Source organism: Vulpes lagopus, chromosome 16, assembly GCF_018345385.1.
Source record: "Vulpes lagopus strain Blue_001 chromosome 16, ASM1834538v1, whole genome shotgun sequence".
Taxonomy (NCBI): domain Eukaryota; kingdom Metazoa; phylum Chordata; class Mammalia; order Carnivora; family Canidae; genus Vulpes; species Vulpes lagopus.
In genome coordinates, this window is record NC_054839.1 from 58,443,147 (window position 1) to 58,471,106 (window position 27,960).

The following is a 27,960-nucleotide window of genomic DNA, read 5'->3' on the forward strand; positions in this document are numbered from 1 at the left end:
GGCAAGGAGCCGGGTCCCGGACCCCCCACGGCTCTCCGCCCGCCGGCCCCGCCCCTCCCCGAGGCCCCGCCCCTCTTGCCCCGGCTCCGCCCCTCCGCACGTCGACCTCGCTCCCTCCCCGCGGCCCCGCCCCCGCCCGCCAATCCCGTCCCTCCTGCCGCCCGGCCCCGCCCCCTCCCGCGGCCCCGCCCCCTCCGCGGCCCCGCCCGCCAACCCCGTCCCTCCTGCCGCCCGGCCCCGCCCCCTCCGCGGCCCCGCCCCTCCGCGGCCCCGCCCCCGGGGTGCGAGCCGTCCCCGTCCCCGCCCTCGCCCGGGAGCTGCGAGGCTGCGGGAGCGGTGCCGCAGTCGCCGCCTCAGCCGCCGCGGAGCCGCTCGTCCGTCCCGAGCCGCTGCCGGAGCCCGGCCGAGGAGGCTGCCGCCGGAGCCCGCCGCCCGCCGCCCGCGCCCCGCGCCCGCCGCCCCCCGAGGGCGCCCCAGGCCGCGCCATGGTGAAGGTGACGTTCAACTCGGCTCTGGCCCAGAAGGAGGCCAAGAAGGACCAGCCCAAGTGCGGCGAGGAGGCGCTCATCATCCCCCCCGACGCCGTCGCGGTGGACTGCAAGGTCCGCGGGCCGGGCCGGCGGGGGCGGGGGCGGGGGGCCGGGCGCCGCTCCTCCTCCCCCTCCTCCTCCTCCTCCCCCTCCTCCTCCTCCTCCTCCCCCTCCCCCTCCTCCGCGGGGCCGCGGCGCCGTCGGCAGCGGCGGGAGGCGCGTGTGCGCCCGCGGGGCCTCGTTCCGCCTGGACGCGCCCCCGCCCGCGGCGCCGACCCCGCGGCCTGGGGCGGATGACGTCACCCGGCGCCGCCTGCCCTGGTCCCGGGCGGGGGCGGCGCCGGCTCCTCCACCTGCGGCCCCGCGGCCCCGGGGGCGGCGGGAGGGACCTGCCGGGCGGGGCGGCGCGAGCGCGGTGCCGGGGCTGCCGGGGACGGGCCGCAGAGGCCGCGGCGCCCGGGGGCCTCCCTTGCCGTCGCCGTTAGCGTTAGCGTTAGCATTATTAAATCCCTTATTATTGTTATTATTAAATCCTTTGTTATCATAAAATTCTCCTTTATTATTATTATTAAATCCTTTGTTATTAAATCTTCCTTTATTATTATAAAATTCTTTAAAAAATTCTTATTATAGGATCCTCCTTTATTATAAAACCCTCCTTTACTACTGTTATTATAAAATCTTCCTTTATTATTATTATTATAAAATCCTTTATTATTATGACATCCTTTTTAAAATTTTCTTTTTAAAGTTTTTATTATAAAATCCTCCTTTATTAATTATTATAAAAACCCCCCTTTATTATAACATCCTTTTTAACATTTTTTATTATTATAAAATAATTATTTAAATCCTCCTTATTACTATTATTATAAAATCCTCCTTTATTATTATATAATTTTCCTTTATTAATTATAAAATCCTTTATTAAGTCCTCTATTATAAATCCTTTATTATTATAAAATCCTTTATTATTTTATTTTACTTTCATTTATTTATTTATTTTACAAAATCCCTCTTTTAGTCCTTATTTATTTTACAAAATCCCCCTTTTAGTCCTTCCTTCTTTCCTTCCTTCTTTATTTAACAAGATTCCCCCTTTTAGTCCTAATTTATTTAGTTACTTAACAAGATTCCCCCTTTTAGTCCTAATTTATTTATTTACTTAACAAGACTCCCCCTTTTAGCCCTAATGAAAAATCAGGAGCGGAGCTAGAACGGTGCTAACTTTCAGCGGATTCCTGCAATGATTTATTTAGAACAAGCTTGTGATGGGCTCAGGAGTTACAAAGGAAAGCCCCACAGCCTATTTTCCACGAGATCTTCTGGAGGCCGCGCAAATTCAACCCTGTAGAAATTAACTGTGGGAGTTATTTAGGTTGCACGACTTTGTTTTTTCCTTAGTGTTTCTCAAGACCTGTTAATCGGTAGGGTGAACTTAGCTTTAGCTTCAAAAAAACCCAGTAGTCGTGTGCAGGTGGGAGTAAGAAGTGTAATTTTTTAAAAATACAGTTTAATGAAAATTACTGTTGAAAGATGTGGCAGTAATATTCTATTAAAAATTTTGAGATGGTGATGTTACCCTGGATGTGTCTGTACTTTTTTTTTTTTTTTTTTGAAATGTTCTTAAAAACGTCAGGGGTTGATTTTTAAATGACTGCCTTTCCTTGAAATAGGAACAGTGAAAAAAAATTAAAAAAGAAAAAAAAGAAAAGAAATAGGAACAGTGAGCTGATTCCCTAAAAAGATTAAGAGTTTTGGTACTGGTACTGTTTTTCTGAATCCATTGCAAACAGTCTCGGTTTTAAAAGAAAATGTTTGGAATGCACAGAGGGATAATTCCAGTAGCAAATTATTATCTTAGCTCTATGTTTATCTAACATTCATTGGACCTAAAATAGATTGTCAAGTGCCCTGTCATAACAGTCACAGATACGTAGTAGAGATTTTAATCTTATTATATATCTTTTTAAATCCTGTAAATAAATATAGTTCCTCCCCTTTAAAAAAAAAAGAGAGAGAGAGAGGGAGAAAGCATCGGATGATGTCACTCCAGAGGGCTTTTCTCTTTTCTCCGTATTGAAGGAGATTTGGAACTCGGGATAAAAGTCAGAATTAATTTGCTAGACAGCTTTACATTCTGACTTTTGATGTTTTCTGTCATTTCTGAAATGTTAACCCTGTTTTTAGACACTCAGTTTCACCATACTCAAATTTTGTGGTCACGGCCGCTGTGAAAAATAGCCGTTGGTAGCTCTGCGCATTATTTTCTATTTTGATCTTCTTAGATCCCGTATCCAAATAAAAATACATTGAGCTGTGAGGGCCAGCGTATTCCTTTGTAGCCACGCAGCCGTCACGGATGAATAGGCAGAGAAAAAAAGGACAGATTGTTTTTCTAGCTGTAAAGCTCAAAGCCGCCTTTTCTTCAGTGAGTGACAAAATATTGCTCTACCTGAAGAGTAGAATCCTAATCATCAGTCACTTAACGGTACATGAAAACTTTGCTTCACAACAGACCTTGTGAAGGAACTTCTGATCCCTTGGTCTGAGCTTGGGCTGTGATTACATAATGTGCTCTAGCTCCTCGGGGTGACTTTATGGCAACCCCGAGTTTGCCCGGATTCTGCACAGAATCAGCCTTCCAAGTGCTTGCCCTGGGGCATTTCCTTGCCTGCCCGGTTGGTTCAGAGAATCAAAGTGAGGCTAGTTATGGAGGAGAACTCCCCAACAAGAAGTTTTTAGTACCTTTAAAGGGCTCCTAGACTACAATGTCTAAAAGCTATTTGTTTCTCAAAATGTACACTTAGGGGTCACCTGCCCTGGTGTCCTCTTGGATTCTGGTTTAAAAATGCAGAGTCTGCTACCTTAGAATCTACCAAAGAATTCTGGTCTCTCTGTCTACCACCAAGAATTCTGATCACGCCAGTCAGCTGTCTTATGTAACACACATTCCGGTACTTCAGTGTTGCTCCTGTCTTTTGCTCTTTCTTTAGCTCTTTTCTCATTGCAGGTGGAGAACCCTCTGAAAGCAGTTCCATAGCCCTGTGTTTCAGTCTTGTCTCTCGGTGGCTGTCAACTCCATCCGTCCTGTCTATTGATGATCTCCACTAGATTGCTATTTACTGTTCCGTTTCCTACAATTTCCCCTTAATTTTTCCCCTTCCTCTCTCTGCCTGGCACACAAAGCTCAGATATACGGAAGTAGCAGATCTCTGTTTTGTTTTTTTATAACAGGCAAATTTGAAATTACATGCATGTTTTATGTTACAGGCGGCAGTTCGTTCATGTTTGTGTCTATAACTTTGAGCTTTGGCAAGCTGTTATATCTCTGCAAATATCAAAGAAAATACTTAATGTACTGAGTCAGAAGTCCCAGTTTTGTCATTGCATAACTGCTTGATCTTAGACTTAAGTTTTCACTTTCCTTATCTGTAAAATGAGAGGGTAGGACCACATAGTCTGTAAAGACTCTTCCAGTTTTGAAATTCTATGAAGATGTTGGGATTACATAACTATATTTGGCAGGAATTAAATTGTTTTAATTGTGAGAAATAACAACTACCTCCTCATCCTAACCAGACTGTTTGCTTTGTCTTCCCTGTGTTTTGCATGTTACATTCCTTCTTCATACTAAGTAGCAGTGGGTCAAAGAAAAAAGAAATGGACCAAGGTAGTATATAATAAACCAAATTTTTATTTTGGGTTACCTTACTTGAGAGCAGTAGTTGTCAACAGCTCTTTTTTTTTTTTTTGTAATGCCTGATTATGAAACACCTTTCCCCATATCAAGACCCAGAAAGCTTAAATTTGCTTCATAGGTATCCCTGCAAGCCTTACTGTGGAAATACAGTGTTGCCGCTCCTCTGCCTTGCATTGTAATTGTACAGGTTAAAGGGAGAGAAAAGGAAAGTGCTTGTGTAGGAGAGAAGATGGGGCCGGATGGAAGTGAGAGAAAAAAAGTACAGGACTACTAACCCAGTTAAGTTTTGAGTTACCCATTACAACAGGGCTCTTTGGACCCTAGTTCCTTACACTTTCTGGTATTTCCTGTATGCATACATAGGAATGATGGGCTTAGTAATTTAGCTTTTTGGTGTCTGTGCGGTTTTTTTTGTTTTGTTTTTTTTGGGGGGGGTGGGGGATTGGGGATAAGAAGGAACAATATATGATGACATTTACTGAAATGCGTTGACCTTTAGAGAAGAGATTGGAAGCTTGGTTCTTTTTAAAGGAAGTACATATCATTACCTAGTTGTGTAATTTAGTGTTTGTAAACAGTGGCCAGTAGAAACTTAGAGTCCTTACATTTTGGTTCTCCCTGAGAGTATTGATAGCTGATGTGTGAAGGGTTCCATCCTGGGAGATAAATTTATTGCTCCTGTGCATAGCACGTGAGTTGGCAGGCTGGGTGCTCCTAACCCTGCATGTGCGTCCCTCACGGGTTCCTGCCTCTGCTGCTGCTGCTGCTGCTGCTGCTGCGGAGAGTGGACAAAGGTTGGACGAGCTTGCGTGTTGCACATTTGGAGGACAAGTTACCTGCTTGGGCTTCACAATGTCACCTTAAACATATTTTGTCTGGACTAAACAGAATCCAGTATATTATTAGCAAAATCATAACCCCATAAGATGTTATGGAATTTAGCTCTGCTATATAAGAGGTTTAAGTGAATGTAAGTTGTTTTTTTTTTGTTTTGTTTTTTTGTTTTTTTTTTTTAAACAAGTATTTCTTAGAACACATGGCACAGGCTTATTTAAGTTGATGGAGTATTTAACTTATAAAGTTTTGATTATATATCATCACTAAAGCTTGATTTGCCTTAAATGTTCATCCAAAGTAGTAAGTCATTCTGGGACATTTTATTTCTCTTGTTCTATCACCATAATTTAAATATCTGGGGTGTCTTTTTTTTTTTTTTTTTCCAAGAAGAAATACTTTCTGAATTCATATTATAACTAAAGTTACTTGGATTGCTTTGTATATCATAGTGCCAGTAGAGGCAGATCCAGACGATATTTAGGTCTTTTCAAATACAATATTGATGAATTCATCCTCTTAAACTCTTAGGTTAACTTGGGAATTTTTATTAGAATGCAGACTGGAGGAGTTAAGACTTTGCCATCAAAGAACTTTCAGGTCATAACTGCTGCCTGTTTAAAGATTTGACAATTCGGAATTTCTCAATGAGGTGGTTTTTGTCCAAATGATACAGAAGATAGTGACAGTGGAGCTAGTTCTTCAAGAAGCTTATGTATAAAGTTATTTCCTGGCTCCCATTTTCTTTGCACAACAGTGAATGTCTTTTACAGGGTAGATGGCTGAAAGTTGAAAATTAGAAATTTTATTGCAGATATGACCTAAGAACATCATTAAAAAATCATTTAATTGTGATTATCCCCTTTAATTAGTGTTTATGGTACATATTCTTGATGGCTAAAGATAGCTATAATATTATAATCCTCTTTCATATGTTACCAACAATTGAATGAACAAAATTATTTTCAACAATTAAAGATTTCTATAAAGCTCTTTAATTGATTTGAGGGGAGGAAGGAACTTTATGAACTATTTCTATAATTCTACCATTTGGGGAAAAATCCGTAAGAATGAACATAGACTTTATTCTTAAGCAGAAGAACCTTAATCTTGAGTTATAGAAATGAAGAACTTACTCTTATTTTTATAATAGAGGAATACTTTAATTTTTCATTTAATGTCTTTTAGTATTAATAAGCTCCCAGCAGTAATTGTATGACTTAGAGCAAATGTATATATATATGTACATGTATCAGAAATGAATATAAATAAAATTTGCCTAACTTATAAATACACTTTTGAGTTAGATATCTAGGGAATTTATTTGGGAAATAGACATGAATTATGGTGTTAAATATCAATCAGTACTTGGAGATTTTAAAATATTTGCATAAACTTATTGACAGTTGAATTTCATGCTTTAAGAAACTAGGTTTTGATGGACTTCTGTATATTTGGAAGATTGTTTTAATGCCAAAAATTTTAAAAGTTGGTCTATTTTGCAGAATGTATAAAGAATAAAGCTTAAATCTTGAGTTGTTTTCTCTGCTTTAAGTGTGATTAGCATGTTTAAAATTATTTCATATAAAACCCAAAAAGGTAAGTTGCATAGTTAAGTGATTACTTGAATCACTGCAGCATCCAAAAGAAGACCGAGCTTTAGTGCTGGGAAAGCTGATTCCCAGAATCAGTCTGTCTGCATCAGCATTTCTTAAAATTCTCAGCCAACCTTTGTAGCATTTCTGTTCTGCAGTATACCTTACTCTACCAGTTCTTACCTTTCAATTTATAGCTTTCTCCTTCAGTTCATTTTTTCCTTGCTTCCCAAGCAAGCTCTCAGCGTTAGCCAGGGCAGTGCTAGGCTGTTAAGCAGAGATGGGAAACTCAAGGCCCCCGGGGCCCAAGCAGAATCAGTGAAGCTGATTTAAATATATATATATTTTAAAGATTTTTATTTATTTATTCCTGAGAGACACAGAGAGAGGCAGAGACACAGGCAGAGGGAGAAGCAGGCTCCAGGCAGGGAGCCCGATGTGGGACTCGATCCCAGAACTCCAGGATCACGCCCTGGGCTGAAGGCAGGTGCTAAACTGCTGAGCCACCCAGGGATCCCCACGATTTAAATATTTATTTTTCATTAAAAAGAAAAAAGGAAGATCCAGTATTGTTTAGTTCTCCAGTCTTTAAAGGCAAGCTAGAAATGGGGTTTTTACTTGAAACTTGAGTTTTAAGTATTCACACCTGACTTACACAGGAATTTCAGGTAAAAATACTGACGGCCTGACGTGGGCCACTGTTTGAATCTCCCTAACAGTGGAGAGCCCAGCTGGCAAATTATGGCCCACATGTCCAGATGTGGCCTGCTGCTTGTTTTTGTAGGGTCCACGAGCAAAGAGTTATTTTTACATTTTTAAATGGCTGGAGGGGGGAGGATCAACCAATTTCTCCCTTTTGCCCCAATCCCCTTGCTCAGTAAAGAGGTACAGCTCAAGAAGCAGTATTGTCAACTTCCTGAAACTCGGACTATGCAGTTCTACTTTATGGTTTATTCTTTTTTTATTTTTATTTTTTTTTAAGAATTTTATTTTATTTTATTTATGATAGTCACAGAGATAGAGAGAGAGGCAGAGACACAGGCAGAGGGAGAAGCAGGCTCCATGCACCGGGACCCCGACGTGGGATTCGATCCCGGGTCTCCAGGATCGTGCCCTGGGCCAAAGGAAGGCGCCAAACCGCTGCGCCACCCAGGGATCCCTACTTTATGGTTTAAATCCTGTCTCTGCCACTTAACTGTGACACATGGGGTAAGTGACTTCAGCTCTGTCTCAGTTTCTCCTTCAGCAAAATGAGGAATATCATGAACTGTAAAAAGTTCCTCACCGTGCCTACAATAGGGTGAGAGTAAGACCCAGTAGACATTAGGGTACCTGGGTGGCTCACCGCCAGAAGCCGCTGATTCTTGATTTTAGCTTGGGTCATGATCTCAGGGTTGAGATCGAGTCTGTTTCGTGCTCCTTGTGCTGGCCCATGGAACCTGCTTAAGATTCTCTCTCTCTCTCTGCCCTTCCCCACCTCCTTTCTCCCATTAAAAAAAAAAAAAGACTCAGTGGACATTAGCTGCAGTTATTACTCCTACCATTACTATTACTTACAACTACTACAAGTGTCACAGGATTTGGCATTCCTCAGATTGTTAAACAGCCGTGTGATGCGAGAGCAAATGCAGCATCTGTCTAGTTTTCCTGTTGGCTTTGATTCAGCTTTGCAGATGTCACTTGTTTTAAGTAAACTTAAAGATTTCTAGAAGTGAAGATAATAAGATAGACATAAAATTCATGAAGCAGAGCAGTTACTAATTTCTGTTTTGCTTTTTAATAGACTTGTGCCACAAACTTAAAGCCACTTTCAGATAGGGTGAGATCCTACTGGCAAAAGTTCATGTTGTAACCTGGATCTGGTAACTTGGACAAGTCAGGAGACTTCCCCACATCTCTGTTCCCTCATTTGCAAAGACTGGTGGCACCAGTCCTAGAGTGTTGTTGGGATGATATTCACAGTGCCTGCTACATAGAAACTAGTTAAATATTAATGCATTTCCTCCATTCCTATCTATTAGAATAAAATCCCACTCCCCCCCCCTCATTCTTGTTTTGGGGTTTCTTCTGTTTATCCCTATGTCACATGTCACTTTACATAACAGTATTGTTAAATCACCCTCTCCAAGGTATTCTGCTGACGAGTCCTTCCTGTAATGGAAGACCCTTAGTAGTAGTTGTATCCATTTTCACTTAAAAGTGGGTCTTTCTCCATTACATAAAGGATGTTGATAGAATTCTGTAAATTTAATTTTGGGTTTTACCAAATAATACTTAGTTTTTTGTTGTTGTTTTGTTTTTGTTTTGTTGTTTTTTTAGATTTTATTTATTCATGAGAGAGACAGAGAGAGAGGCAGAGACACAGGCAGAGGAAGAAGCAGGATCCCTGTGGGGAGCCCAGGCTCACACGCTGAGCTGAAGGCAGACACTCAACCTCTGAGTCTCCCAGACGTCCCAATACTTAGTTTTAAAATACAAATAGTCCTGCCCTATCACCGAGGAACCCACTTTTGAAAATTACACTGTAGTTATATACAGTACAATGCTGATTGTACAGTTACGTAATTTTATTTATTTATTTATTTTTAATTTTTCATTTATTTATGATAGTCACACAGAGAGAGAGAGAGAGGCAGAGACATAGGCAGAGGGAGAAACAGGCTCCATGCACCGGGAGCCCGACGTGGGATTCGATCCCGGGTCTCCAGGATCGCGCCCTGGGCCAAAGGTAGGCGCCAAACTGCTGCGCCACCCAGGGATCCCCATAATGTTAAATATATGCACCTGAATAACAACCCAGTCAAGATAGAACATTGCTTTCAAATGAGAAAGTGCTCATGTCCTTTTAGACTCTGTCCTCTCCCCTTAGAGGCAACCACTAATCTAATTTCTATCTTTGAAGATTAATTTGAGGCAATTGGGTTCACTCCAGCTTCTAGGCTTTCTGCAAAATAGAAAAAGGGTGCCCTCTGTGGTTTTGGTGAGCAGAGTACAAACTGGATTCTGGCTCTGTTGATTTCTTATACTCAGGACAGTCTGCCCAGCCATATAATGATCCTAGCTCCTTATTTCTATAGATAAGTGGTTCTCAAACTTTTTGGTCTCAAACCCCCTTTGTACTCTTAAAAATTGTTGAGGATCTCATAGAGGTTTTGATTTATGTAGGTTATATCTATTGATATTTACTATATTAGAAATTAAAACTTTAATTTAAAATAGCAATCGTATACCTATATCACATTACCGTAAGTTACCATAAACATGCAACATTTTTATGAATATTAAAATTTCCCAAATAACCGGAAATTTTTAAGAGTAAAGGTAACACATTTGCATTTATGCAACTCTCTACTGAATAGCAAGTAGAAGACTATTAATAATAGCTGATTCACACATCAGATTCTGTGGTCAGCCTATTGTGCTATCATACATTCAGCTTCTGGGAAAACTTTACACTAGTCAGAAAGTGAGAATGAGAAAAAAATGTCTTATTTTTATTTTATTTTATTTAGTTTTATTATGTTTAGTTTTGTTAGGAGAATAGTTTTGACCTTGTGAAACTCCTAGAAGGGTGTCCCTGGACTACATTTGGAAAACACATACTCTATATATTTGCTTATGCTGCTGTTGGTTTTTGTTTGTGTTTTTGCAATTTTAGGTATCACCTACTGGCTTCCTAATATGGGAAGTGAATATTTTACCTCTTATAAATTACCATACTAAAAACATTCCATCTTAAGGTGTAGTTATAGTGGTTTCTGGTTTTATTGATATTCCATGCTTTTATCGTAATTGATATAAACATTAAACCTGAGTAATGTAGTATAACTTGGTTCTATACCTTTCTTTCCAAATCTCTTTATTTTCCCTGGATTTAATAATTGGGTCAAAAGGATTGCTTTAATTTTCTGTGTACTTTTTGCTACTTCATCCTCAGACTTTGACAGCAGTATAGTTAATTGCCTTTGTGTATTTACAAACTTATTAGGTAACTTACTGAGTTTTGTATTTTTCTTGGCAGTATTTCATTTGTCATTCTTCGGTCTACCATCCAGATTGGTTGTAATCTAGGCATATTGCTATCCAGATGCCTGAGAGTAATTATCATCCTGGAATTGAATTGGCTTTGTATTTATCCTGTGTTGGATCTACAGTTTTATGAATCTGAGAAAAATTATCAGATTAAATTATTTTTAAAAAGATTTTATTTATTTGTTCATGAGAGACACAGGCAGAGAGAGAAGCAGGCTCCATGCAGGGAGCCCAATATGGGACTCGATCCCAGGACTCCAGGATCAGGCTCTGGGCTGAAGGCAGCCGCTAAACTGCTGAGCCACCCAGGGATCCCATCAGATTAATTTTTTTAAAAACTTAACATATCTGGGAATCTAATCTGTCCTCACAGTTAATTGGTAATTGATTTGGGTATAAAATTCTAGGTTAGCATAGTTTTCTTTCAGCAATTTGATGGTATTATTTCATTATCTTCTAGTCTGATGTCATTCTGATTCCTGTTTATTTGTACGTGACCAATTTATTTTTTGGGGTTGTTTTTTTTTTTTCTTTCCCTCCAGAAGTTTGAGATTTTTTTTTCTTTATGTTTCTGGCTTTTGAAATTTTTATTGATGAGTTTGTTTGAGGTCATTCATTTCCATTCTCTGGCTTAAGATTTATTGATTTATTTGTTTATCCCTTTATTTACTCTGTTGAGCTTTCAGGAAGAGGTAAACATTATCATTTAACTGGAAATCAGTCATAGGACTGCTAACTGCTGTCTTGATATCTTTTTAAAGATTTAGTAGAATATTTCCTTTAACATTGAAAGTGGACTTTTTATAATAGATACAAATGAAAACCATTTTTGTCTACGTTATTATTATTATTGGCCCTAGTTGTTTGTTTTTACATTTATTTACTTATTTAAGTAATCTCTACACCCAATGTGGGGCTCAAACTCATGACCCCCAAGATGGAGAGTCACATGCCTCTTCCATCTGAGCCAGCCAGGCACCCCATATTAGCACTAGTTGTAAGGTCAGACAGGATGGCCTACAAAGGTACATGAAGCATCTTTTGGTCTCTCTCTTTACAGTTCCAAGGCTAGTTCTCCCTCGTGAGTTATTTTAGTGACCACTTACTACCAATTTTGTGATTTTGCTTCATGACTTTGTTATTCTACTTAAGTTTCATTTTTGTAATTAATATCTTGCCTTTTCTATTTACTTTCAAATGCTTATATGCTGTAAGCCTGAGTTAGTTTCCTTTGTTTTTACTTCGTGTGCATATGATTTTAATATTCCTGTTACCGCCCATTGTAATTTGATGAACAGAGAAAAATCCTATTAATTTTTTCAACGTAATAACACTACTGTTGTATAGTTAATACATGGTGCTTATTATGAGTGTAGCTCAATTTAGGTAAGCTCATGATAGCAGAATTCTGTGGATGCTGAGGCTAAGTCATTTCTGATTGGATATGAGCATTATCCTATTGTGACATGGTGTCACTTCACTTACTATTAATTTGCATAAGCTATTATTTAGTCAAATAGTTGATTTAATAGCTTCATGCTTTTCCTTCCCTAAGATGTACGTGGAGAGGACATTCAGGCCTTATTAACTTGAGATGCTACACAAATAATTTTACTTAACTACTATGGGCCTCATTATATTTATCTGTAAAATGATGTGTTGCACTAAGTGTCCTTTCATGGTCCTTCCATAGTTTATCTTTTTTTTTTTTTCCCTGAAAACTACGCTGATCACATATTCAGAGGCACCTTACTTCATGGCCAGACACTATATTATGAATTTAAAAATTACTAAGCATCCCAGTTTTTAAGTAGCCCTAGTATAGCTGAGAGAGACCAACCAGTAGTGTAGGCCAAATTAATCACAGCCTACTTAAATGTCACAAGTCACAAGAAAACAACACCCCTGGATCTAAGAGCCTGGAGAGTGGTGGAATAAGGGAGCAAGATCCAGTAACTACTGATTGTGTATTGTACATGTACTTGGTGCTGGGCATAGGTTCAAAGTAATTTTTACATGTTCACGATAGACAAATATCTCTGATCTCAAGAACTGGAATTTTTTTCGAGTAGTCATTTTGTCTAACTTTAAAATAAACTTGGACAGAAAATGTCACTTTCCACATTTAAATTTTTTACACTTTTAGAAGAATATACTTGGGTTTTCTTTTATGAAGAGTTCTGCACTTTTGTGCGGCCCAGGTGGCTCAGCGGTTTAGTGCTGCCTTTGGCCCAGGGCCTGATCCTGGAGTCCCGGGATTGAGTCCCGTGTTGGGCTTCCTGCATGGAGCCTGCTTCTCCCTCTGCCTGTGTCTCTGCCTCTCTCTGTGTGTCTCTCATGAATAAATAAATAAAAATCTTTAAAAAAAAAATATAGTTCTGCACTTTAAATGGAATTACTCATATTTGAATATGAATGTGTAATTATCTCATTGAATGATATTAAAATCCAAGATTTATACAAAAATGATTCCAGAACAAGTTTGCTTTTTTCCGCTCTCTAATCTTGAGACTTAATTTTATAATGAATTATAGGGAATAGAACATTCCTATCACACTTCAAGTTTTAAGAAAATAAGAGTTGATATTCTTATTAGGAACAATAGGAACTCATAATTTAGCTGATGGCAGAAAAAATCTATCTTGAGCACTTTAGTAAAAGCTATGATTAACAATAAGTAACAGTTCTATATAATGCTGTTGACTGCATATCTTTAGATCTCACCAATATGAATTTGAAAATCTGGGGCACCTGGCTGGCTTAGTCGGTGATGCATGGGACTCTTGATCTCAGGGTTCGGAGTTCAAGCCCCACATTGGGTGTGGAGCCTTAAGTAGGCTCTACTTAAAAAAAAAGCAGGAAGAAAATCTCCTGAAATTTTACTTCCTAAAATAGAAAGTTCTCTTCAGTGTAGATGATTAAACACCTTGAAGAATAATGGCTGTCTTTAAAAAATGTAGAAAAAAGAATAGAGAATGGTTAAGATATTCCTATATTAACATTCTGCTTTCTGTCAGATACTCTGCTTGTCCCTAATGATATAAAGTGATTAAGTTGTGATCCAGCACTAAAAGCATTTTAGGTTTTTTTTTTTTTTTTTTTTTTTTTTTAGTTCTGACCTATTTTTTTACCCTAGGCCTGTGCCAATTTTATATAATGCCAATAATTTTTTTCAGGTTTCATAATATTTCACAGTAGTTAAAATATTATGCAATGGTTTAAAAATCTCATTTCTATTTTTTCTGTATTGCAGCTGTGTATTGTAGGATTTGTTCACAAAAAAAGGACATTAATGAAAAATTTGTTTTATAGACATTGTATTTTCTCTTGATTTCTCACTTTATATTTTTATTATTTATTATTATTATTTTAAGTAATCTTTATACCCAGTGTGGGGCTTGAACCTACAACCGCAAGATCAAGAATTGCACACCAGGCACCCCAGTTTCTCAGTTTTAAACCAAGTGCAAAATAACTACTATCCATATGATTCCGAGCACTTGGAAAATGACTTCCTTTTTGTGTGCCAGACACATTTGTCACATGGACTTTTTCACCATAGTTGAGATAGTAGCAGTCTTATTTGAAAAGTAAAATGAGAAAGCATAATTCAGTTACTAATTTAAGTGAACCAGACAAAATGTCGACAGATGTTGATGTCTTTATAGATTTTAGCTTTTTAGCCATAGATCTTGTGTTAATATAGCAGAATATATATTTGATAATCAGTGAACAGATCGCTCCATCACGTCTTTTTGATGCCTCCATACTTGCGAAAGAAAGCTAATGTGTAAGGTGAATAGAACATGTATCAATGGTAAATGAAGGGCACTGGTATTCTACGTAATACTAATCTGTTGGAGCCGTTACCTACATAACTTTTGTGGATCTAAGGATATAGCTAGGAAAGCATTTTGGAAAATTTTTAAGTGGATCTTAAATGATAACCAGGGTTTGTTTGTTTTAAAATTCTTACTGGAATGGGAAGTGATTTAATTTTGCCCTCCAGTACTGTAAATCTTTTTCCAGTTGGCCTTTTCAGGATTCTGTTGTAGATTGCTTTTTATTGGCTTCAACGCCAGTGGATACTTCAGCTTAACCTTTCTCAGCTAAATCAGATGGTGGTGGGATAGTAATAGCTATCTATTGAGCACTTACTGTTTACTGCGTACCAAGCAATGATCTAAATATTTCACATTTCCTTATTTAATCCCTACAACAACCCTGTGAGATAGGTGCTCTTATTAATCCATGTTTAGGATGGCATAATTAAGACATAAATTAAACTTGTGCAACTCTTTCCCTTCCTCCAGGATTCTGACATTTTTCATCTGCTGTCCATCTTTTCAGTTTTGTCTTCTGTCCTTTCCAGCTTCTTTAGGATCATTTACTTGGGTCTTAGGAAAAAACTGCTATTGTTCTTAGGTTGGAAAAGGAGAAGAATTTGAGTTTACTAGAGTATTACTTACATACTGAAAAATTCAGCCTTTTGGGGTATACGGTTGTGTTAATTTTGACAAGTGTAGTTGTGTAGTCATTACAGTCAAGATGCAGAGTACGTTCCTCACCCCCAAAATGTTCTTTTTTGATACTGTTTTGTAGTTCTTACTCTCACTCCATCTCTGTTTTGTTTCTGTAGTTTGCCTTTTCCAGAATATAGATGGTATTGTTATTATTTTTTAAAGATTTAATTTATTTACTCATGAGAGACACAGAAAGAGGCAGAGAAACAGGCAGAGGGAAAAGCAGGCTCCCCGTGGGGAGCCCAGTGCAGACTTGCAGGACTCCATCCTAGACCCGGGAATCATGACCTGAGCCAAAGGCAGACGCTCAACCACTGAGCCACCCAGGGGCGCTAGATGGTATTACAACCAAGTGGCCTTCTGTCCTCACTTTTTAAAATCTTTTCTGGGAACTAGAAGTTGTCTGGAAAAGATCTTGGATTCCTGTAGCTCTCCACCCTTGATTTTCTCTGGGCTCATCCCATTCCACCTCTTCTCTGTCCCCATTTTTGGTCTGCTGATGCCTTCCGAATTTGGATTTGATGTTTGTAAGAGAATGCCTGTTGTGTCATTTAAAATATTAAGGTTCTTTATTCAGAATGTTAATCCAGTCTGAAACTCAAAAGTCAAAATCCTTAATATGGGCAATGATTTAGACTGGTGGTTTTATAAAGTCAGGTTCATAGAAGGACCTATTACCCAGTCACAGCAGAAAATGAAGATCAAGGTTCAAAACGAAGCAACAGAGTAGAAAAGAATTTGGTATGTTGAGTCTTAAACTGGGGAAAAAATTATGAGTTGAGAAAACTAAAACATTGATTTGTAAAAATTTGAATCAGATTTTTTTTTTGAACGTTGGCAGCTAATTCTGTATTTTGGAAGATAGTATATTGACCAACCATGTCCATGGGCAGCTGCCTGTGCATCTCCATAGTTATCCATATTGCCAAATGTGTTTTAAAAGTGTACATGTTTCTAAATAATTTCTATTTCTGAAGGTTCAGTAAGTAGTTCATGCTGCTTTGAGTTGAATAAATTGTATTGATATTTTTGTATTTCTGTCTCGTTTTTATGCTTAAAGCATTTTTATGCTACCTCCCTTTCCCTCCTTCCTTCCCTCCCTCCTTTCTCTTCTCTTCTCTTCTCTTCTCTTCTCTTCTCTTCTCTTCTCTTCTCTTCTCTTCTCCTCTCCCCTCCCCTCCCCTCCCCTCCCCTCCCCTCCCTCCCTCCCCTCCCTCCCCTTCTCCTTTCTTTTCTTTCTATGCTAATGCTAACCCTAAGACAGATTTTCTGTATTCTGGTTCCTATAGCTTTGTGATTGCATTTGGCTATAATAATTGCATAATAGTATATTTGAGAGCTTTGGAAAAATGTGTCTTCATTCATCCTATAAAGTAGGCTCAAACAGAAGTGCCTGAGGATGTGAAGTGATTTGTTAGTATAGGAACAAAATCAAAATTAAATGAAAACCTTTGTGTTTTGCCTGAGTTAAGTTTAAATGGAAGCACATTTACTGAAGCCTCTTAGGGAACTGACTGAGGTGACCTAATTCTTAACTAATTGAAGTACCAGAACAGAATTTACCCTTCATTTTGCTTAAAATAAATTGGTTAAGTAATTTTACTTTATCATATGATGATAAGATTTATTTGAACCAGAAATTAGTGCAGTGAGAAAGCAAGAATGCTTCTAAAACCTGTGTCTTTTCATACTACTGTAGAGGGGTGATTATAGGCCAGCGTGTGCTTCAGTGTCTTCATTTATAAACTGGGGTAAAAACTTGAGGTTTTATTGGAAGATTAATGAGATGATAATTGTACAGCACCTGTGGGAGTTCTTTTACCTTATCAGCATAATTTAAGGTGTACCAGTTTTATTGCAGTACAAGGGGAGGAAGTGTCTCTGTGACTTGTTTTAAATTAGGCTAGGTAAACTCCTGTACCCTGGCAAAGAAGCCCTGTTTATGAGTGATTTCCATTTTTTTTGTTGTTGTTGATTTTTGTTGTTGTCCTTGAATTATGAAATAACTCAGGCATATAAAACCAGAGAATTTGTAGTACTATTTGATATGTTTTTAAAGTCTAAAATATCATATACTGGTAATATCCAACTTGCCTTTAAAAAAGAAAAACCCTTGGCATTATGTGTGTGAGATCTTAAAATCAACTATGCTAATTGATTTTAACTATTATTATATGAACCTATAATACTTCTCTACTTGATGGACATGTAGGTTATTTCTAATTTTTTTCTTATTGACCATTCTGCAGTAATCATTATTGGACCTTTTTCTTTATGTACACGTATAAAACTTTATCTAGGGCCATATTCCTAGGAATGAAAACTGTATGTGTGTCTTTAATTTTATTAGATACCACCAGATTTTTCTCCAAGCAATTACACCAACTCCTGCCAACTTTAATTACCATTGCTACACACTTTTCTTGGCACTCAGTTGATTCCCTTCCCCCATCACTTCCTGTATCGAAATATAATTTACACACAAGAAAATTCGCCCATTCTGTGTATATGACTTGATTGAATTTATGGTAATTGTATAAAGCTGTATATCCCCCACCATCAAGATAGGAAACATTTCATTATCCTAAAAAATTTCCTTATATGTCTTTAATCCCTTCATCAGCTCTTGACCATGGCAACCATTGAGCTTCTTTTTGTCACTATATTTGCCTTATCTGGAATTTCATAAAAATGGAATCATGCAGTAAGTAATCTTTTATGTTGGATTTGTTTCAGTTAGCATATTTTTGATTCAGTATGAATATAGCACAGTTTATTCATTTATCACTTAGTGGATAGCACAGTTTATCCATTCATCATTTAGTGGATATTTAGAAACTAGTGGTTTCTAGTTTGGAGTTATTATGAATAACAATGGTATGACTAATCACATATAAATCTTTGTCTCAATTGATTTTTAATTACTGATCTTCAGCAATCTTGCTGAACTTTAATTCGTTTGAATCATTTTACTTTCTCAGATTTTCTAGACAGTGATATTATTTACATATAATGATAGTTTTGCGTTCTTTTTTGTAATCTTTATATCTGTTCTTGTGCTTGTTGATTATGTACTAGCTAGGCTCTTTAGTATAATGTTGGGTGGAAACAATCAGTTTTAGTGGGCAGCCCTCATAATTTCTGACTTGAAAGGTTAATGGTCTAAGTCCGAAGTTTCACCTCTTTCCAGTTAGCAAAGAGATTTTTATTATAAATGGGAGTTTGTCAGATGCATTTTCGACACATTTTGGGATGGTCATGGGACTTTTTTTCTTAAATCTTAATTTATGTGGCCTTTTCTTTAAGCTTACTTTATCAAGTGTTAATCATTTAAAATATACTTTAATAAATAATTAAAACCTTTTCTGTTTTCAGTATATTTTAATGCTTTTTCCATGACTCAGATTGTAATACTGTGTCATTTATCTCTCATGAATAATGTTAATTTTGACTGTAAATTGCTTAAGACATGAGCCATGTCTTAATCACATTTGGATTTCCCATAGGATCTTGCACAGTATACTGCAAGTAATAGGTCCCAATAAATGTTGAACTGGGCTAATAAGTACTTAGGGCTGTTCTTTGCTAAATAGCCACTATCTGCTGTGTGTCATGAATTCTGATGTTGCCTCCACCCCTCATTATCATGCTGACTGTTGATGTAACTTTTATTGGTCATTAAAGAAATAACCAAGCTTTGAAAAACAAATCGAAATTTAATTCACTCATCAAATATTTGTTGAGTGCCAACCAAGTATTGAGCTTGGCTTGGAGCTACCAGTAATGCAAAATAAATATGAATGGATAGTCAGAAGAACCTTTATAGCCTAGTAGGGGGAGAGAATATTCATGTGTGAATTACTCTAATGAAAGGTAGAAAATGATCACTAGAAATTAAGAGGGGGAAAAAAAGAAATTAGCTAGAGTTTGAGGACCTGATAGCTCTTTTAGGAAGTACATGACTGTGGTGCATGGATTTTGGGTCTATAATGTGGCAATTCAGAGACTTAGTTTCTAATTCTTAAGCCATCGTTCATATTGTTGAAGTGCTGAATAAATGACCTGTAGATAAGTGAAACATTTTATAAATTAAATTCCTAGAGAAATTTAATTTTTTTAACTGTCATGGTCCAGAAATGTGATTTTTGAATGAACATGAGAATTCAAACACCATAGCATGATGCGTAAAGGCCCTTTGTGATCTGCCCCAGTTACCTCTCCATTCTTATTTCTTGTACCCTCCCCATCATATCGGATGCTCCAGCCATAGCACATGTGGCCTTTGGAGATGTGCTTTCTGGTTCCTTGATTTTATTCATTCTTTGCCCTAAATATAATGCCCTTTAACTCTGTCCTCTGTGTGGATAATGAGCATTTGTTCTTCAACATTCCCCTCTAGTATTTTCTCCCCCTGGGAATTCTGCTCCAAACACTATCCATTTTTCTGTGCTCTACATTCTTCTGTCCATACCATGTTTATGTTCCCTTTGTGTATTTACTTTCCAAGCTGATCTAAATGATCTCTTTCTTGGCGGGGGCTCTATACCAGTGCCTAGCACAGCTCTTTGCCAATGGTAGACATTTATAATTTGTTCTTGAAGTTTGCTGACCAGTTAAAAATGATATATTAAAAGGCCTGGAAACTTGTCATCAATTTGACCATTGGGCTGCATATTTTTTTATAAGCGTCTGCCCATGGTCTTTGGATACATTCATTTGTGTGCTACTAGAGAAGGGAGTCTGCCAAATAGGGTGGGTGTTGTACGCACAGTTGACTGTTTCAGCAGCTGATACCAAATGTTTGGAAGTGACTGTTTCCATCTGTCATTTTCATACCCCCACCCTGCCTCCACCCTAAAATTATTTATGCTAGGAACTGTTTCTTATCTCCTTAGGTATTTATATCAGACAAGGGCTCAAACAAAATACTAGACTTTATCATTCAAGTTTCATAATTCCTTACGAAGTTCTCGTAACTTTCTGTTCACAGATAGAGTATCTTAACATGGCTTAATAAGGTAGTCTAGGCTTATTCTTTTTACATACTGCTTTGTAGTGCGTTGTCTTATGTCCATGTACAGTACATTGGCAAGTTCACCTGCAGCAAAGTGTAATGCTCCTGCACTGTTTGATCTTGTCCTTAAGTTAAAAGGCATTTGTTCTACAGTGTTAATAAATTCTGTGTTTAAAACCTCAATTAATCTAGTCGCACACCGTCCAGCCTTAAAGTGTTCTTGGTTGCTTGGGACATCTGTGATAGGGCTTTTTCTCAGTAGTATCAAGTCGAAATTCCTCATCTTAGCATTGAAAACAGGACTTTAGCTTTCTTTCTTTCCCTGCCTCCCCACCCCCCTGCTTTCATTCTTTCTTACTGTATTCTTGCCTCAACCATATCTTGCCTTGTTGATAACAATTTTTCTTCTTTTTATATCCTATTTATTGGTGGAGGTGTGGGTCAAGTCTCCTTTCTCCCTTACTCCATCCTATATTGTTTTCCAAGCAAAGATCAGTCATATACTTGAGGCTGTGTGTGTGTGTGTGTGTGTACATATATATGTATACACACACACATATATATTACTAGAACATCTTTTATTATGTTGTTTTCAAGTCATTTGCAGTTTTTCTTTTGCTGTCTCTATGATATATCTAGAACCATGAGTTAGGTAACACTAGCAGCTAATCTCATTTGTCAGCTCTTTGACATGAACCTGGGTACAAATCAGAAATTAGCTGTAAATCTGAAGTGATGGAGTAGTGTGACTGAATTGGAAGGACAGAGGGAGTATTGAAAGGACTGAATATTGTGACCCCATTTGACATTCTAAGGCTAATTTATTTCCTTGAGTGGATCAGAATCAAAATACTTACTAATTATGTATCTCTTGGCTTTTTAAGATTTTTCTGTTGAATCTATTCTCATTTTTCTGCTGCATTTATCTTAAAAACAAAGACCTTTGTAAAACTGGGATTGATTGATTGATTTTAGGATAGGGCAGTAAGATTATAGGATTATTTTTGGATAAGTATATCCTATTTTTTAAGACTTTAATTGTTTAAATAATTTATTTCATATTATTTGTTCTGTCCTTTATTTTCCTGTTACTTTTTGTTGTATATTGTTAGGAATGGTTTTATACATGCTGTGAAATATGAACTACCCTATAGCAAGCTAATACATAGTTATATAATTCAATGTGGTATACACAGAAGTTGTAGTAGGTTAGGCTTAGCACAATATTTCATGACAAAGTTGTAGACTTTTCTGAATTTTTAAGTGTTAGAAGACATTTTAATCACCAAAAGTTGTGCACAGAAAATAGAAATTATAAGGTATGTTTTATTGTTCTAGAGGTAGGAATAGCAGAGGTGTTGAGAGTTAGAAGGCAGAACTCTCCCAAGAGACTGATGCCTCCGCTCAGGAGGCCTTGTGGTGAGTCCTGGCACCACCACCTAGTAATTCCTGAGTTGATTTTGATTGGAGACCCGAGTCCTTTGGTCTTTATAACTTTGTTTATAAAATGATAATCCTTTTTAGGCTTTTTAGGCTTCTTTGAATCCTGAGCTTTCTGTGATTCTGACTGGAGACAAAATATAACCATTGTTGGTCTTTTTCATATTTTAGGACCCTGATGAAGTGGTACCAGTTGGCCAAAGAAGAGCCTGGTGTTGGTGCATGTGCTTCGGGCTAGCATTTATGCTTGCGGGTGTCATTCTAGGAGGAGCATACCTGTACAAATATTTTGCACTTCAAGTAAGTGGAAAATGCTAAGGACTTCTTTGCCTTTTCTTCATGCATATTAAAAAATTGGCCTAAGTTTGTTCTAAGCCTTCATTTTTTTATTTGTGGCCTTTGCCATTTGATAGTCCTATGTTTCAGTTGTGGTTAAAAATCTGAACATGGGTTTGCTGAGGCTATTGGGCAGTCACTAAAAGCAGAATAATGATTTTTTGACACATTGCTGACTAAAGAGTACAGATTATTGTATGATTTTTTTTCAAATTGACTAACCTTCATTTTCCCACTCTAGTAGTTAAGGTATAGTATTATTAATTGCCAATTGAGTCAATACATCGGACAACATCAAATATTATCATATTGATAGACTCTAACTTGTCAGCCAGTTTGGACTCCCCTACAGTAGCCTTTACTCCTGGATACTGAGTTCACTGGCACCACATCCCTCTGCTTCTTTCCCAGCCATTGGTTCACCCCGTAAACATTGTGTGACTTCGGCAATGATGTTGAAGTAATTTGGGCTGAATGTTGTTTTATAACTGAGTGTTTAATAGTAATCCCAGTGGGTTAGGACAGATTTTTCTTCTGATGATAATCATGATTTATGATCTGTTTTGTGATATATTTCTCTTGACAATAATTTAGTAGGTTTATTTTTTTTTACATCTTAAAATTTGGAGAAACTCTTGACAAATAACTTTCATTAAAATAATGAAACATTCTGCTAGGGGGTGTATATAATTCATGCTCAGTTGGATGTTCATAGACATTACTGAAATACTGGTCGTCTTTTTTTTAACTAGTCATCTTTTTTAATGCAATTTTTTTACAAGAAATATAGTTGATATAGAAAAAAAACTATTTGTAATTCCACCCCCCAGAAATAGTATTTTTGTCTTAACATTTTGTTATATACTCCTAGCCTTTGTTTTCTTTTTAAAAAACAGTCTTTATAATGATTGCTGTAATCTGATATTTCTCAATTATAATGTATATGAAGGAAAAAAATCACAACTGTCTATATTCCTATAAAAATTGCAGGAAAAGTCTCTTTTTTGGCTAATAAGAGAAAAATCATTTAATCAATGAATCACATCAAAAAGTCTTAAAAGTATATTCTGTTAGGAAGAAAACATGATTCATTTCTGAATATATTCTCTTATAAAAAGACTGCCTACAGGTGGGAATAGGCTGATGTATTTCTTCAGATTTACTTGTCACCAGATGAATAATGGCTTTAAATTCTATTTTTGTCGACTGCAAAAAGTAAAGGAAAAATCAGCTACTTTTCTCCTTCTGAAACCATTTTTTTAAAAACAATGCTTCAAAACCCCATCTTAAAGAGTATGTTAACTCTGTAATTAAACTGTCTGACTTGTCATCTAAAAGTAAGAGTTTGCCAGCAAAATGCTATTTAGATAGCGGTGGCAGCTTAAGTAATGCTTACATTTAAAAACCTGTCTCCCACTGAATTGCTGAAATAGTGTTTAAACCCTCCGTAGCCAGACGACGTGTACTACTGTGGAATCAAGTATATCAAAGATGACGTCCTCTTAAACGAGCCTTCTGCAGATGCCCCAGCCGCCCGCTACCAGACAATCGAGGAAAATATTAAGATCTTTGAGGAGGATGAGGTTGAATTTATCAGTGTGCCTGTCCCCGAATTTGCAGACAGTGATCCTGCCAACATTGTTCATGACTTCAACAAGGTGAGCCAGGTGTCTGGAACTGGAAGAAGAAGGCACATTCTTGAAATGATGCTTCTACAGTTTTAATTTCAGCGTTTGCTAATTTATTCTATTTAGAGTTTACTTGTTACTGGAAGAAAAATGGCCTTGGGTTTCTTCTGCCTGACAAGATAAACTGTCCAAATTTGATGAGCTCCTTATCAGAAGCAGATCCTCAGTGACCTTTTCTCCATCGTAACTTTGGTTCCCTTTGCCTTGTCTACTTGAAAGCCCACCTCCTGGCTGCTTCTCCTTTGCTAGTAATTGCTACTCTTTCTTATATGCCCTTGTTTGCTTGGATATGAGGTGATGCATGTTCCTATATCTATGTAGGATTTTCAGAAATTAGTGATTTTTAGTTCTGCATATTTCATTTATCAGTTTTTAAGTTCTCATTCTCCATTTCCCCATAGTATTTTGAATATTGTTACAGGTTGCAGAAAAGATGAAGTGAGAAAACAGTGAATATTCCAAATCCTCCACCTGGTTCCAGAATTTTACCATTTTTCTTAATTTCTTTTTCTCATATCTGACACTTGACCCCTTAAGATACTTGAGCTGTTGTCTCTTCTACAACACTGTATGTCATCTCTGACATCTATGTCATTGTTACATCTAAGAAAACAAACATGACAATATAGTATTATTTAATATCTAGTTGATATTTAAATTGCCCCAATAATTTTTGTCCCAAGAATGTTCTGTTTTCTTAAGCTAGGATTCTGAAATTCAGAAGTTTACATATTACCTATGGATTTTGCATCTGTATAGAAGTTTGCCAGTTTGAATATTCAGGCATATCATTGAAGTTAGCTTTGCAAATACTTCATGCCTGATAAAATGCATTTGATGAATGTTAATAGTTTGAAAAATTATGTATTTCAAGATCATAAACCTACCATAACAAATAAAGAATAGCTAACACTGAGCTCTTAGAAATCTGTTAACATGGTTTAACTCATTTTAATCCTCAAAACCATCCTGTGAAGCAGTCTTTCTCAACCATAATTGTCCATCTGAACCACAAGAACACAGAAAATCACTTAATTGACTTATTTGTTTCCCTAGGAATGATAGTAACTAATACCATTCTGGATGCATAGGAGAGAAGTTGGTTTTTATATGTAATAGATGGGTACCTTGGAGGGTGTTAGAGCTTATAAGTGAGAGAACTGACTGTATCTCTTATCAGGTGATAAGGTATTTGCAGTTAATTTTAATAGTTTAAAGTTAATCACTTACAGAAGCAAACCCCTGATAAGGATTTTGTTTACTGGGGCACCTTGGTGGCTCAGTTGATTAAGCGTCTGCCTTCGGCTCAGGTCATGATCCCAGAGTCCTGGGATTGAGCCCTGCATCCGTAGGGCTCCCTGCTCAGCGAGGAATCTGCTTCTCCCACTCCCTCTGCCCATCCCCCTGCTTGTGTACACATACGCGTGTACCTGCCCTCTCTGCAATCTTAAGAAAGATTGTGTTTATTGGTAGCAATAATTTTTCCTCTCTCATTACTATCTTCTGTTCCTGTCCCACCAAATGCTTCATTTGTTGAAATGCAAGTGGTTTAAATATTCTAAAGCCAATCCGTTTTAATGATACAAATTATTCTTAAAACTCTGGGTGCTGCTGCCTGTGTTATAAATATTAATCTAATGAAAATGTATCTTTGTCTTTCCAGAAACTCACAGCCTATTTAGATCTTAATCTGGATAAGTGCTATGTGATTCCACTGAACACTTCCATTGTTATGCCTCCTAGAAACCTACTGGAGTTACTTATTAACATAAAGGTATAAGATGTTCGAATATTTCTTATTAATAATGCTGTTATAGTTATAGCATGTTAGAATTCCCAGTTGAGATTTTAGCCCTATAAGTGCCCATCTTACTGGAAATATAACCAAGAGCTTTGTAAAGAGGAATTAACACTTGCAGTTTTGAGTTTTTTCCTTTTATTATTTTATATTTTGAAATACAATTTCTTAAATTATTATCTAAGTTCTCCTAATGGGCCTGATAATAAATAATAGGCTTTCAAGAAATAAGATCAGTGTTGCAAACTATTCAACTCATGGACAGTATGTAAAAAAATGGGCATGACTGTACTGCAGTAAAATTTTATTCATAAAAACAAACTGTGGGCAGTAGTTTGCCAGCCTCAATTTCATGCATTATTTCGTCTGTTCAGTGTATGTTTGGAGGTATTCACATAATATATTTTCCAAATGTAGGCTGGAACCTATTTGCCTCAGTCATACCTGATTCACGAGCACATGGTTATCACCGATCGCATTGAAAATATCGATCACCTGGGTTTCTTTATTTACCGACTGTGCCATGACAAGGAAACTTATAAACTGCAACGCAGAGAAACCATCAGAGGTAACATTTTCTACCTTTAAAGTCCTGGCAGAAAAGTTTGTTGTTTCACTTCATTGTGTTGAACTAGATTTAGATGTAAGCCAGTATTGTCTGTATGCTTGCCACAAGTGAGAAAGCAAAACTATACTGTATCATTATATAGTATTTCTAGATTTCCGGAGAATCCTCTTAAGTTCTTAATCCACTCTTTTCAGATAGAGAGAATTAGGTGAATGTGAAGTGTCAGTGCCTTGAGATGCTGTTACCTCACTTTTCATGCAGTCACCAGTCCAGCCTTGCATCTCACTACTTTGGTTCAATCACACCATGCAAGAGTTCTTGTCCAGACAGTATCTAGAGAAGCTCTGCAGGTGTGTGCTCAAGGATCTGGATTCTAAACAAAGAGTTTGCCTTTCAGAGCACATTAAGATAATCACAGTCAGGTTAATTAGAAGGGAATTTGTCTGAAGAATTATTAAGAGCACTGACACAAGTAATGTAGCTTCGCCAAATCATTTAACCTTTTTGTTCTTAAACCTGAAAAACAAGAATGACCGTATCTCCCCATTTCCTTTCAAGATCTTTGTAAAAAATAAAATGAAAGTACATGTGACAAAGCTGTAGAAAGAAGTGCCACTTGAATACAATGTGGTGTGAGTTTTGGAATTGTGGGACCTAGTGAAATTGCTTTACTGGCTTTTTGTTAGCACTTATTAAAGTTAGCACTTATTAAATGTTCTCTCCTCTCAGGCTGATGAGTCACTTGAAACCTACTGGTTGATTTCTTACCTTTAAAAATTATCTTTATAGTTGATAGTTTCTTTTTAAAAAGCCAGACATAAATATAATGAAATTTACCCTCTTTAGTGTGCAGTTCTGAGTTTCGACAGATTACCACCACAGTCAGGATAGAGAATATTTCCAATATCTTCAAGGTCATAAATTTATATATGGCATTATTATTGGTTACTAAGATCTCTTAAGATATTTAGACAAGAGAGGAAAATTATTTTTTCTAGTGTTAAAAAAATCAAACTATAGAAGTTCATGGAATATAGAGTAAAAAATTTCTATATATATATATATATAACTTTATATAACTATAAAGATGGGTATGAGTTACTAAAGAACCAGAAGTTAAAAATTTTTTTCCTCCCAAACAGGTATTCAGAAACGTGAAGTCAGCAATTGTGTTACAATTCGGCATTTTGAGAACAAATTTGCTGTGGAAACTGTAATTTGTCCTTGAACAGTCAAGAAAAATATTATGGGAGAAAAATCTAATATCGCAGCATAACCCCACCCTTTGTATTTTGTGCAGTGATTATTTTTTAAGATCTTCTTTCATGTAAGTAGCAAACAGGGCTTCACTCTCTTTTCATCTCATTAATTCAATTAAAACCATTACCTTTTAAAAATCTTTTCTTCTTTCTAAGTGTGGTGTCTTTTATCTTGAATTAGTAGTTGTATGAAGTCATAGATAATAATACACTTCACCATAGATCTTATGTGTTAGGGAGAACTTAAATTTCTTTAATTCATTTATCCAGATTTTTACGTTTGAATTACGCATTTTCCAGAGGAGGGGTTATCTCCAGAATAATCATATATATGCATACGTAAAAATGGACCACAGTGACTTATTAGTAGTTGTTAGCTGCCCTGCTACTTAGTTTGTTAGAGCACTTGAGCACACATTTTAATTTTACCTAATTAAAATGTGCAGTATTTTCAGTGTCATATTTAACTATTTAGAGTATGATTTCCACCTCGATGTTTTAATATCCTAGACATCTGCTGTAATAATATTTTAGAAAATGTTTGGAATTTAAGGAATAACTTGTGTTACTAATTTGTATAACCCATATCTGTGCAATGGAATATAAATATCACGAAGTTGTTTGACTAAAGGACTGTGTG

At 37.3% G+C, this 27,960-nt stretch overlaps 1 protein-coding gene across 1 annotated transcript; it reads left to right on the forward strand.

Annotated features, from left to right (window-relative positions):
* Positions 1-341: 341 nt before the first annotated feature.
* On the forward strand, positions 342-27,950 carry ITM2B (integral membrane protein 2B). The gene is made up of 6 exons (XM_041731133.1): positions 342-602; positions 21,843-21,971; positions 23,459-23,665; positions 25,359-25,469; positions 25,911-26,061; positions 27,204-27,950. Exons 1-6 carry the CDS (start codon positions 486-488, stop codon positions 27,287-27,289), a joined length of 801 nt encoding a protein of 266 aa, XP_041587067.1. The 5' UTR covers positions 342-485; the 3' UTR covers positions 27,290-27,950.
* The last annotated feature ends 10 nt before the right edge of the window (positions 27,951-27,960 follow it).